The 12,570-nt window shown below is 50.5% G+C and overlaps 1 protein-coding gene across 1 annotated transcript in view; it reads right to left on the bottom strand.

The window, feature by feature from the left end:
- The window catches only part of CNN3 (calponin 3), a 29,276-nt gene extending 17,440 nt beyond the window's left edge, over nt 1-11,836 (bottom strand). Inside the window, exon 1 of the mRNA XM_026497568.4 lies at nt 11,384-11,836. Coding sequence (XP_026353353.1) covers nt 11,384-11,440 — 57 coding nt within the window. The 5' untranslated portion in view covers nt 11,441-11,836. The remainder of the gene's footprint in view (nt 1-11,383) is intronic.
- Nucleotides 11,837-12,570: the final 734 nt, after the last annotated feature.

Genomic DNA, 12,570 nt, shown 5'->3' with positions numbered 1-12,570 from the left:
TAGATCTCAGATCATGAATGCCTTTTCTGACTACAGCCGAGTCTGTCCCTTGGAGAGAGCTGGCTCTACACAACCAGGGAGAACAGAGCTCGGATACCTCACCTGAAACAGGCTGGATGCTGGCCAGGGAGATGGCACAGGAGTCCTCCAGAGACGTTAACTGTGCAAGATACCAGGGCCTTTTTCTCCCCAGTGAAAATTAGATACGAAATGTCCATCAAAAAGCAGGGCGGAATTTCACATTTCCTCTTTTTAAAAAATTTTTATAACTTACATCATGAAATAGCATATGAAGATCCAGGACTCTCAACTTGAGACCCTAAGTAAAAAGCTTTTTGGTTCACTTTAATGGGGAGTATGAAAAAAAATGGAAGTCAAAAGTAAGGTTCCAACACCTTCCTGTCACCAAGTCCTACACACACTACCAGGAAAGTCAGGACAGATACACACTAGGGTGCAAGCTGCTTCTACACTGAAACAAAAACAGGGAAGAGTTCAAGACTGACAGAGTTCCTTAAAAACAGCAACAACAGTTTGACCATGGTTCCCTCGTCCAGTCCTGAAGGGCAGGAGGCCGCATCCCGACCACACGGCGAAGCGCACGCTGTGCGGGCCTGGAGCTGCCGGCCGGCACGAGAACACGGTTCCTCGGAAGCACCGCGCCGGCCGCGGAGTGCGGGCAGAAGTCTCTTGGAGGCTACGTCGCGAAGGCCTGCTGAAGACAGCCAGGCACAAAAACCACAGGAACCCAGCTTCGCATCCCTTCCAGATCAAGGGCCGAGGGCATGAGAGCGAGCGGCGCACAGGCCGCGAAGGGGCCTCGCGGGCCTCAGCAGAGAGAAGCGGCCGAGGCAACAGCGTGTCCGGCACGCAGCCCCCTGGCCCACCTCCTCCCGCTGCCGCCACCGCCCGCACCCTCGGCCCGGAAGACAAGGTCAGGAGCACAGTGACACCCCTCTTTCCCGGGAGAGGGCGAACCCACAACGGCTCGGGAGGAGAGGTCTCCCCCACCTCAGCTGTTCCGGTCCTCTTACGGGTTCTTTCCCCACTTTCCATGGGAACCTTCTTCCCTCTACTGCCTCGGCCCCACTCACCGTGGGTACTGAGCCCCTCCCCTTACTTGGTCCATCAGTGGGCACAGACCACCCCCCACCCTGTCGGAAACAAGTGCATCTGTTTTTTTTCTTTTGAACATAGCTGACACACAGTGGTACAGGTGTCCAGCACAGTGATCTCACTTCTTTGCACACGATGCAACACGCACCACGACATGCATATATACGTATATATTTAAGGAATCCTACACCCATCCTGGGGTTTGAACTCAAGAGTCGCACGCTCTTGCAACTGAGCCAGCCAGGTTTGATTAAACCTGCTGCCAGCTTCCAACACTGTCCTGTTTCTTTCACTTCATGACAAACCTCTCCATTTAGTACTTTTTCCTAACATCTCTGGAAATTTGCTCTACTGAAGACCATCTCTCAAAAGGTCACCAGTGACCCCTCAGTAGCCAAATCCAGTGCTGTGTTTCTGCAGCACTCCAGAAAGCCCCTTCAATCTCTCCTCCTGTGGCTTCTTAAAGGACATCATCCCCGAGCTTCCCTCTCCGGCCTGCCTTCTCCCCTTCTCCTTGAAAGCTGCCAATTCTCCCTGAGTTCTGGCTTCTGGTTAAAACAGTGAAGAGCATGGGCTCCGGAAGCTGAATGCTCGGGTTGGAGTCCGAGCTCCCCTGTGGCTGTCTCCTCACGTGGAAACTAGAGATCACTAACAGCGCTTACATCAGGGAGTTGCTGGGAAGAATGAATGACTTAATTCATGTAAACCATGAAGAAATCAATAAATGTCAACCTTTACCCTTCTATCTGTGCTTTGCTGGCCATTCCTGTCCAGATACCAAGAAGAGCTCCTCCTTTAAATTCAATGTATCCTACAGAACAGTCACTTGACACTATTTGATAGCCATTTTGATAAGAAATCATTTTGATGCTGCCTACGTTTTCTATTTTAAAAACTACTCAATATCTGGGGCACCTGGGCGGCTCAGTTGGTTAAGCATCCGCCATCAGCTCAGGTCATGATCCCAGGGTCCTGGGATCAAGCCCCACGCTGACTTCCCTGCTCAGTGGGGAGTCCTCTTCTCCCTCTGCCCCTCCTCCTCCCCCCCAGCTCATCTCTCTCAAATAAATAAACAAAATCTTTAAAAGAAAAAGAAAAAAAAAAAAAACCTACTCAGGGTGCCTGGGTGGCTCCGTTGGTTAAGTGCCTTCCACAAAGGTCGTGATCCCAGCATCCTGGGATCGAGCCCCGTGCTGGGCTCCCTCATCCGTGGGGAACCTGCTTCTCCCTCTCTGTCCTCTGGTGCTCGCTCTATCTCTCTCATGCTCCCTCTCCCTCAGATTAATAAAATTAAAAAAAAAAAAAAAAACAAACCAACCCTACTCATTATCATCAATTGGTAAAAGAGATGCCCCCCCCCCCCACTCTGCTGCCAGCTCTCACCTGAGTGGTGGGGTGGCAGAGAGAGCAGGTGTCACAGATGTGACTCCTGACTTGATAAACATGAACTAAAACAAGTGACCTGAATTTTGACAAGGCCACTCTGATACAGTCTATATATATCTTTTTTTTAACATCAAGAGGAGAACCGCCTTCCCTTTCATACCTTTGGTGGGAAGTATAAACTGATTTTTTGGCAGAGCCATTCAGTACTACCTATAACACTTACAAATGTTAGCTCAAAAGTTATGTACTTTTCTACACAAGTACTTTTGAAGGAAACGTCCACCAGAAGGGAGGTAATGAATAAATAACGGGGATCCATACAACAGACTCTAATTCAGTTCTAAAATGGTCGACTGATACTCAAAGCTGCACAGTGGCTGGGTGGGGGTAACCGATACAGGATACTTTCACTACTTCTATATTTTGGTACCGTCTGCATCCTTCACAACACACACTTCATCCACAAAATCGGGGTAAAAAGAGAAGAGGCTCTCCTAGGCAAGGAGCACGGCGCCCTACAGAGACGACGTGTCGGAGAGTCACGGGCTCCACAGGGATCTGGACCCAGGTCTGACTCCAAGGCTACAGCTTTCCTCCACTAGATGTTCTGCTACGCCCAGCCTCCTAACCAGCCCAGATAGGAATGCTCTCTGCACGACACGGAGCCCAGAGAGCCGTGCTGCCTGCTGGAGGAGGCCCAGCCAGCAGCCTTAGACTCTGTGGCTTCCCGTCAAGTCCTTCCAACTCCCGGAGAGGCAAGAGCGCCTCCGAGAGCAACTGCCGCCAGCATCACCGTATCAGACTGCAGCACCACGACAGGCCGCAGAGCTCAAGACACAGCGTGGATTCGAACCAGCCCGTGGGCAATCTGCAGTCCCAAAGGGCGTTGCCCGTGTGGTTCAAAAGTTCGTAATAAGATACGTGGCAGAGACGCCTCAGACTGAAAACACGTGAACGCCTCCGCCGGCCCCTATAAAAAGAGGCTCCTCCGACACGCATGTTCTAGAAGGTGCTGTGAGACGGAATGCAGGAGGGGTGTCGACCGCCGAGCCGACACTGGGAAGAGGAAAAGAGGAAAACTACAAAATCAAGCCCAGAGAGGAAGAAAATTCAAAATGAAAGCCTGGCTGGCAAAGCACACGCACGCCCGTGGTGTGTGTGTGTGTGTGTGTCCCCGTCCGAGGGGAGGTGGGGCTGAGGGATTGATACAACATACAGGTCTCTCGAGAGAGGTAAGGAAAAAGCAGAGACACATGCCCTCCGGTCTTCAGAGCAGAGAATGGGCCCATTCAGGGGAAGGCATATGGCCATATGTGAACTCTCAAGGAAGGCCCTAGAGTTCCAGCTCAGCTGCTAAGCGCCAAGGACGCCGACGAGCTCACACTGTGATGTTTAACATCAGTATAATTTCTATACTCGATTAGAAGTATGATTGCTGTTGCTATTTTTGCATTCAAAGTGGAATCACATGTTTGAATTAGGAGAGACTCACTACACATGGTATTGATTATCTTCTCTCCTATTTCCTCCCATGTGAAACAAAAGGAGGGAGGGAAAACTGCACTAAGGAAGCACACACTTGCCCCCCTGCCCCCCGGGGGTGTGGAGCCTCGTGCCTCACTAAGCAGGCTGAGAGGCTTGGGACAGTGAGGAAAGATCAGGGTCCAAACATTTGGGAAGGGGGACGAAACAACAACGAAATCACAGCCAGCTCTGTGGAGCCACTCCACAACTAGCATCCCCCGGAAATTTGTGAGGGAGGCGAGGGAAATGGCCATACATGCTTAGGTTGTGTCTCACCCCAGAGTCCTTCAAAGACCTCCTCTTTTTTTCTGCACTCCTGCCTCCAGTTCCCTGGCCTGCCCACTGCAGACTGCCGGGGGCTTCACACCCTGAAGCTTCCCACTGGCTGAAGGAAGATGCTGAAGAAGTTCCCTCCCTACCTCAGAGAGGAAAACTAAGACTAGGTCTTCTGAGCTCATGGACTGACTTCACACAGGTCTAGGTGGAGCCTTCATCAGACCAGTTAAAATAGAAGGCCTCCAGTGACAACCGAGATTTACACACGAAGAGGAAGGGGGGCCTGGCTGGCTCAGTCAGCGGAGCAGTGACGCCTGATCTCAGGGTTGTGAGTTCCGGCCCCAGGTTGGGTGTGGAGGGAACTTAAAGAAAAAAAAAAAAGAAACACAAAGAGGTAAATATGTTTGTCAGTCTACTGTGGAGAACAGGAGGCCTCTCTGAAACCAAGAAATGAAAGAGCTATCTTATCCCGTTTAACATAACTCAATCTCTTTAGAAAAAGCCAAATAAGAACAGGGCCAGAAAGGGAAGTCTCTGGCTCCACACAGAAGTCCCTGGCTCTGCAGACAATGTGGGCAGAAGGAGAACAGGGTTAGAGGCCCTGGGATTTCACAGAGGGAGCACAGGCCACCAGGGGAAGGAGTCTTGCCCGGATAAGGACTCTAGGGGCAGATCCTATTCCTGACACAGAAGCGAAACCCAGAGATACTGCTTGGCATCGTCGTCCCTTATCTGCCAGAAGCCTCATTCAGATACAAACAGATTCCTGAATGAATGTCCAAGTCCTGGACATAATCTCAGGATCTAGAAGATACGAGAAACTCAGAACACGGGACTGCACCTAACCCTCAGGGAACCAGCGGCAAAGTGGAACAATGGCTAACATTTACATAATGTGCACTTCTGGTTCCAGGCATAATTCTAAACACCTTCCATGGACTGTCTGCCTTACTCGTTTCTCAACGACCCTATAAAAGGTAGGTGTTTCCATATTCTTATTTTACAGATGAGACACAGGCTACTTCCCCAAGGTTACCAAGTCAGAGGCAGAACCAAAGATTCCGACCCAGATAGTCTACACGGTCCACATTCTTAGCCACTAGGTTCTACTTTCTCATGACAAGACCCTGAAGGAGATTAACGGGCATCTTCAAGTTCACAAGGATTCCCACGGTCATGTTTTCGTAAAATTTGCAACGAAGTTTTGTTTTGTTTTGTTTTAGAACAACTGACACCTCCTCCCCCTCCCCAAATTGCGTAAGCCTCGGGCCCCACAGACAACCAGGATCTGCGCCGGGCTCAGGAAATCCTTAACCAAAACCTGAGCACAAGTACGCCCGAGTAACAGCTAAGAGCCCTCTATGGCTAGGAATGCAGAGTTCAGAGGAACCACTGTGCGTGGACTGTATGCCACAGGAGTCTAATGCCTACAATAAAATGAAACTCGCCAAAAATCTAAGGAGAACCCCTCCCACCACCTAGCTGTAATGAGAAGGTAGTAAAGCATCTTCTCGTTCTCGTGGGTATAATGGTAACTGGCTGAAAAGCCAAAACCATCCAATTGTGCTTCATTTTTTTTTTACTGTTACAGATAATAATCATGGTTCACAACACACTTTTAAGTGAAAACACTCACTAACCCCCACGTTCCCAACCTGGAAGGGCAACAGTACCGGGAGAAAGGACGCACCTCTGGTTGACTAGAGTAGCAAGGTCTTCTCACCGAGCTTATTTTTTCTAAGTAAGGTCCACACCCGACATGGGGCTCCAACTCATGACCCTGAGTCACATGCTCCACAGATAAAGCCAGACACAGAGGCAGACAAAGAGTACGATTTCCACGAAGGAAAGAGTGTAAAAAGCTGTGGGTTGGGGCGCCTGGGTGGCACAGTCAGTTGGGCGTCCCACTTTTGGTTTCAGCTCAGGTCAGGATCTCAGAGTTGTGAAATCCAGCCCCGCAAGGGACTCTGTGCTCAGCAGTGAGTCTGCTTGAGATTCTCTCTCTCTCTCTGCCCCTCCCAGGGGGGCACGCTCTCTCTCTAAAATAAATAAATAAATCTTAAAAAAAGAAAAGAAAGGAAAAGCAAAGCAAAGCTGTGGGTCACAGGACAGTGAGCTTGATAATGATCTTCATTAAAATTCCAGAGTGAAGAAGTCTCAGTACTTTAAAGAGGAAAGCACGGTACCCCTTCTCAAGTTAGCAAATGTATTTTCTGGAACTGTTTTGGTCAAGACAAGGGGAAAAAAAGAGGGCAGGTAAACCACAAGGGCACGTCCCATCCAGGTCAGCGGAAAGACCACTTTGCAGGTGGCCTTTGGGAGACGGGGGCATCCCACAGAGCCTTCCAGGAGGGACTTCTACTCTCCTAATTTGTGAGTCTAAGAAAGAGCCTCAGGGGCAACTCTCTCCGGTCCCCTCCCTCCTCGGGAACTTTGTACTATCACTTTGCTATTGCTCAATAAACCTTGCTTAAGTGTCTGCCTTTGGCTCAGGTCACGATCCCAGGGTCCTCGGACCCAGCCCAATGTCAGGCTCTCCACTCAGCGGGGAGCCTGCTTCTCCCTCTCCCTCTGCCTGCAGCTCTGCCTGCTTCTGCTCTGTCAAATAAATAAAATCTTTAAAAAAATAAATAAACCTTGCTTTGCTCCCAAGAAAGAAAGAAAAAGAAAGAGCCTCAGCAACAAAGGAATTTTCTTGGTAATGAGTTTTAACAAGCCGTAAAAACCACCTGATCCTCCCAAAATATCCCACTGCACTACAGAATACTTTCACGAAGAATACTCTAACAGGGTTGATTTCCAATTTTTAAAGATAGTAAAATCTACTCCTGATGGGTCAATTCATTAAATCACATATACTGTGATTAATTAAATCACAGATAGTAAAATCTACTCCTGATGGGTCAATTCATTAAATCACATATACTGAGCACCAACTACGTGCCAAGTTATATTCTAAAATACAGAGAGTGATGTATTTCATCAAAGAGTAAAACCGGAACCCAAACGGCTGGTGGAAAGAGACAATAAACAGAAGTTCTGAATTAAAAACCTATTTCTGGGGGAGCCTGGATGGCTCAGTGAGCAGAGCATGGACTCTTGATCTCAAGGTCATGAGTTCAAGCGCCACACTGGGTATGGAGCAAAAAAAAAAAGCTAAAGCTAAATTCATGTACACCTTCGCCACGACGCCGGTGCCCGACTAGCAGACCAAGGCAGACCGCCTTAGGGTGCGGTCTCCAGCTGGAGTCCACCGTCACCCGGGGTCCGTGGTCAGGAACACTCCAGGAGCGACTGCTCATCCAAAGGCAGGCAGGCTGGCAGGACTCGGGGGCCATTTGGTCCTATTTAATTATTACTATATGATTGTTTAACCTACTCTTCCGTGATTTACAATTTCAGTAATAAGTCTTCTGACATGGTTTTTAGCTGTTGAGGTTAACTTTTAGTAACCAAGAAGATTCTGTGGGAAGATACTTTGCTCAAATCACATTCCACGGGAGCAGGAACAGTGAGAACAGGCATTCCTATCCCATTCTTCTTAATAGTTCAGACAGATTCCCCCCAAAACACCCTGAGGTAAGATAATTTCAGCTCTACACACTCCCCCCACAACTGACTTCCCTCCACTTGTCCTGGGACCTCTCGGCTCCCTACCCCATTGGCTCTAAGACTGGTGAGGGCGGGCTTCCTTGCATCCTAACTTTAGGAGGAACTTCCCTGGCTCCAACATCTTGTCAGAGCCAAGCATCAGGACATACTGTGCTTTCCTTGAGGACCTGTCCTGTTTTCCCACAGCTTAAAGGGCACAGAACTGTATTCCTTTTCATTCTGGTCCCCAAACTGCAGTCAAGGGTCTGGCTCATCCTGGAGAATACATGCAAGACCTTACTACTTTATGAGTGTCTATGCACCCACCGAACTGTCTACACCAGCTTCTGTACTATCCCTGACCCTACACTCTATTATGATCTTCGTAGATGGAAAGTTACTGACTCTCGCTGTTTAAAGATGTGGTTCAGAGTCCATGCTGAAGGATTCTACTTTTTTAGGCTGTTTTCAAACTTCCTGCCCATTAAAAAAAAATTAATTACAAGTTTGACATGTTTTGCCATGTATTATCATCTTGTCGAATAAGTATCTTAAGCTTACAGATTTTTCCCTGAAATTTTACTAATTAAAAGTACTTAAGAGCAAAGGCTTCCTCAATTCCTTGATGAACTGCTTTCACAGCTGGAATATAGAAAGACCAAAGGCTTATTTAATAGAAATGGAATACTTAACAGAGGCAGTGACAAGTCTAAGAAATAGATTGCCAATATTCTATTACTAAGAACTAACAGCTACAATATAGTCACTGAGTACTTACTACAAACACACATCTCAATGCAATGCTTAGGGGCAGTAACTATCATTCCCCTCATCTTACTGATTAGGAAACAAGGACAGAGATACCCACTAACTTGCCCAACATCATACAAGGCAGTAGTGGCAGAGGGAGGACCAGAACCCATGTCTGCTCAATTCCAAGGTCCATTCCACACTGCTTCCTGAGGATGTTTGTGTTTTTATCCATTTTGTTAAATGAAGTTTTGGGGGGAGGGGGGAGAACACTTTACATTTAAGCGACATATGTTATGCAATACATAAAGACAAAACAGAAAGAAGTCAAAAGGCGTCCAAACCAAGCGATATCAAAGTTCATGTTCCATACACCCACTCCACTGTTGGCTCTGTGTCCTCAGCTGAAGTGCAGTATCTCATACAAAAGCCTAGCAAACATGGATATTCGATTTCCAAGCCCAGAACAGATGAAAACAGCATTGCGTGAATAATCACAATGTCAAAAAGTAACAGGTGGACAGCAAAAGTGGGTAGGGTGGGGCAGACAATAGTGACTTCACTAAGATATCACTTTTAGAGTGAAAATTCTTAGAATATTCCAACTGTCTTCTGTGATCTTGAGCAAATCACACCGTCTGAGCTTCAGCATCCCGATCTGTAAATGATATTGGATAGCCCCAGCCATCCTTCCCACCTCACGGGGCTGCAGTGCTGTTAAGATCAAAAGACTTTCTATGAAAGGGTACCCTACGAAGGACCCATATAAATGAAGGGGGTTGTTAAAATATGGCTTTGGTGCTTACAGGAATAAACCCACAGTTATAGAAACCGAAAGCTATAACTAACTTTCCGAAGGCTCTGAAAAGTGAGGTTTTACTGTTTTTAAAAATGTATAATAATTATAGTGATCTAGCCTCAGTCTCTGCATTTCCTTCGTTGGTCTGCTCAATAAAAAGTAGGAAAAGGGCAGAAGCTGCTTCATTAGTCAGCAAAAAGAAATTAATATGGATATTAACATCCAAGAAAAATAAGTCACTTGAAGGACTGCCAAAGTTATCAGGACCTCATTTACAATGCAAAAGGTAGAGACTCAACGGCTGCCGGCCAAGAATCACAAGGGCGAATTAAAATTAATGTGCAGAAACCACGCCAGGGTATCCCATCCAACAATTTGGACTTGCCGGTTGCTCTGAAAAGATTCCTAAAGCTCCATTTGTAAACCTTGGAAAGAACCGAACGATCAGACACCAACCACTTACTTTTCTGTCCTTTAAAAAAATGTCCAGGAGACTGTTTTCTAATAAGGGCAACACACTTGACAAGGTAAAGGACCTCAACGTTCCAATTTTAGATTCGGGGACTAAAATCAATGCTTTGCTTCACCGACTGTTCAGAATTTATTAACAACTGAATTACGATGCGCGGGCTGTAACAAGGGTGAGAAGAGACAGAACTCTTCCTTGGGGTTTGACAACGGTGCGCTTCATTGCCTCTCGATAACTCAGTCTACACCGCAGACACCCCCAACACCGGGATGTTGCAGCCCCGACAACGCCAGCGTATTCTCCCAGCGGTCGGACGGTGCGGTAGCAACCCTGACATGCTTCGGCTCCCGGGAGGTTAATGGGAATGAAACCACAGCAGCCCTCCTTTGTGGCGCTTTGGCCAGACCAGCAGAAAGGAGACAATGAGTGTTCTGTGCGCAGTTCCGCGCCGATTGGCTGCGCTCTCCCCCCAGAAACCCCTGATGTCATGGGCTTGGAATGCAGGGAGGGAGGGAGGAAGGAAGGAGAGGATTTGGGGAGGGGGACGTCTCTCATCTCTTTCCCAGACCAAAAGTCCCAAAGATAAACCCAATGCATTCTTATGCTAGGCAGTGGCAAAGCTGAGAGTTACCAAAGCCAAATCACTCCTAACTTCAACCAGCCGCAGCAAATATACCCCAAACAAAAGCAACCCACGAAAATATCCTTGATATCGTTAAAGTCTAATGTACTACAAACTTCTGTTTTTTTAAAAAAAATCTCAACTCTACAGCAGATATCACTCCCAAGGCGGCGCGCTCAGGCTTTGTCTGTTTTCTGCAGGAGCACAGCAGCAATTGGCCTCGAGGTACCGCGATTCGCAAACTGGGAAGGGTCCGGGGCTCCCTGGGGTCGGTGGACCGCTCAACGGTCCCCTCCCCGGGAAGAAGCAAGGAACAATGGGGGGCCCAGTTCGGCCACGTAACCGACTAACTTTGCTTGTGGCTGAATTCGGCCAGGGGTTGGGGTAGGAGAAAACTGCTGGGTCGGGCAGCTGCCTAGGCCGGGGCGGACGGCGGGGGCTGCGTGCTGGGTCCCCAGCCGCGCCGACGGGCCCCACCTAAGGGCGAATGACCAGGCAGGAGCGCCCTCTTCCCGGAGGGGCGCGTCCTGCAGCCACGGACTGGCTCCGGTAACTGCAGGCTGGCGCTGCGGGATTCCAGGAGCCCGGGAACTCACCTCCCGCCACTAGTCCCAGCCCGCGGCGTTGAACAAAGCCGGGAGAACGCCCGGGGGCCGGCGCTTCGAGCCCGGCGACGGGACCGGGACGCGCGACCACTCTCGCGCCGCCCCGACGTCTCCTTCCTGCAAAGCCCGACAGCCCAGGCGCTCAGAGGCGAAGCGCGGCCCAGCGCCGCCCCAGTCCCAGAGACCCCCGGGCGGCGTCTAGCTTCCCACCCCTCGCCCAGGGCTCCACCCGAGCCCCGGCGTACCTTGTTCTTGACCTCGGCCGAAAGCCCGTAAGAAGGGCCCTTGTTGAAGTGGGTCATGGTGGTTCGGGCGGCGAGAAGAGGCTGCGCTCGGGTCTGGGGGTTTCTCGGACTCGGCTTCCCCGCTCCTGGCCCCGAGGAGTGGCCGCAGCGCGAGATGCTCGGAACTTGCTCCCCTGGGCGGCGCAGGAGACGCCCAGACGCGGCGGTGGGGCGCGGGCGGTGCCTCAGCGGCTCAGTCCGACTGGGTCCCGCAGAGCCTCCCGCTCCGCTCCCGAGTCCCCCACAAACTGCCCCCACCCCCTCCCCCGGGCCTTCAGGGATTGGCCGACGGGCCGGGCCAATGGAGAGGCGCCTCCTCGCGCTGCTCCGACCAGGGGGCGGGCCGGCCAATTGAAGGGCCACGAGCGCCACGCTCTCTCCCGGCGCGGGTTTCGGGCCCCCGCCCCAGTCCTCACGCCACGGAGACCCGCGGCTAGGGGGCCCCTCCTCCCAGCTGGGCCGAGGGCTGGGCGGCGCGGGCGGAGGCCAGGCCCGGGGACTGGAGCAGGCCCAGCCCCGGCGTCCGGCGCCTAGGGGCTTCCCAGCGGCGCAGCCTGCACGTCAACTTCCAGGCATCCGCCGCCGCGCTCGGGGCTGGCCGAGGGTGGGAAGCCCACCAGGGTCTTTTCCCCGCTCCCGGCCCAGAGCGCTCTGATACGGGGCAGGGCTTCTCTACCCGCTGCTGGGAACACCACGAGCAGCCTCTGAGACCCTGTGCCAGAGAAGGGGGCGGGGGCCTCCGACACCTGCTCCTTCCTCCCTACCTCACAGTCTCCCACACCTGTTGGTCTGACCTCCACCCCGCTGCCACCGCGGGAACAGTCAAGGCTTTTGGCCAAATTTGAGCTCACTCTGTCTCTAAACCTCTAAATGCAATGCGGAAAAAAACTGGGGACTGTGCCATGGCAAAGCCTGGGGCATTTCAAGTCCTTTTCTGGATTCGCACCAGCTCCTTTTTACAAGCATCTTTATCCGGAATTAAGCTAGTCCAAACACCCAGGTGGCTGTTGTTCTACTTTTTAAATTTTATTTTTAAGCTAGTGGTCTCTTTGAATAGGAGACCTTTGTACAGAGATAAGTATCGTCTTTTGGGCCAGAAGCGGCCTCCGTTCTTTCATGGTTCTACTTCCTACCCACCACTTTCTTAT

Source organism: Ursus arctos, unplaced genomic scaffold (assembly GCF_023065955.2).
Source record: "Ursus arctos isolate Adak ecotype North America unplaced genomic scaffold, UrsArc2.0 scaffold_12, whole genome shotgun sequence".
In the NCBI taxonomy this organism is placed as follows: Eukaryota; Metazoa; Chordata; class Mammalia; order Carnivora; family Ursidae; genus Ursus; species Ursus arctos.
Note: the sequence above shows the minus strand (reverse complement) of the source record. Positions and strands in the feature narration are given on the sequence as shown.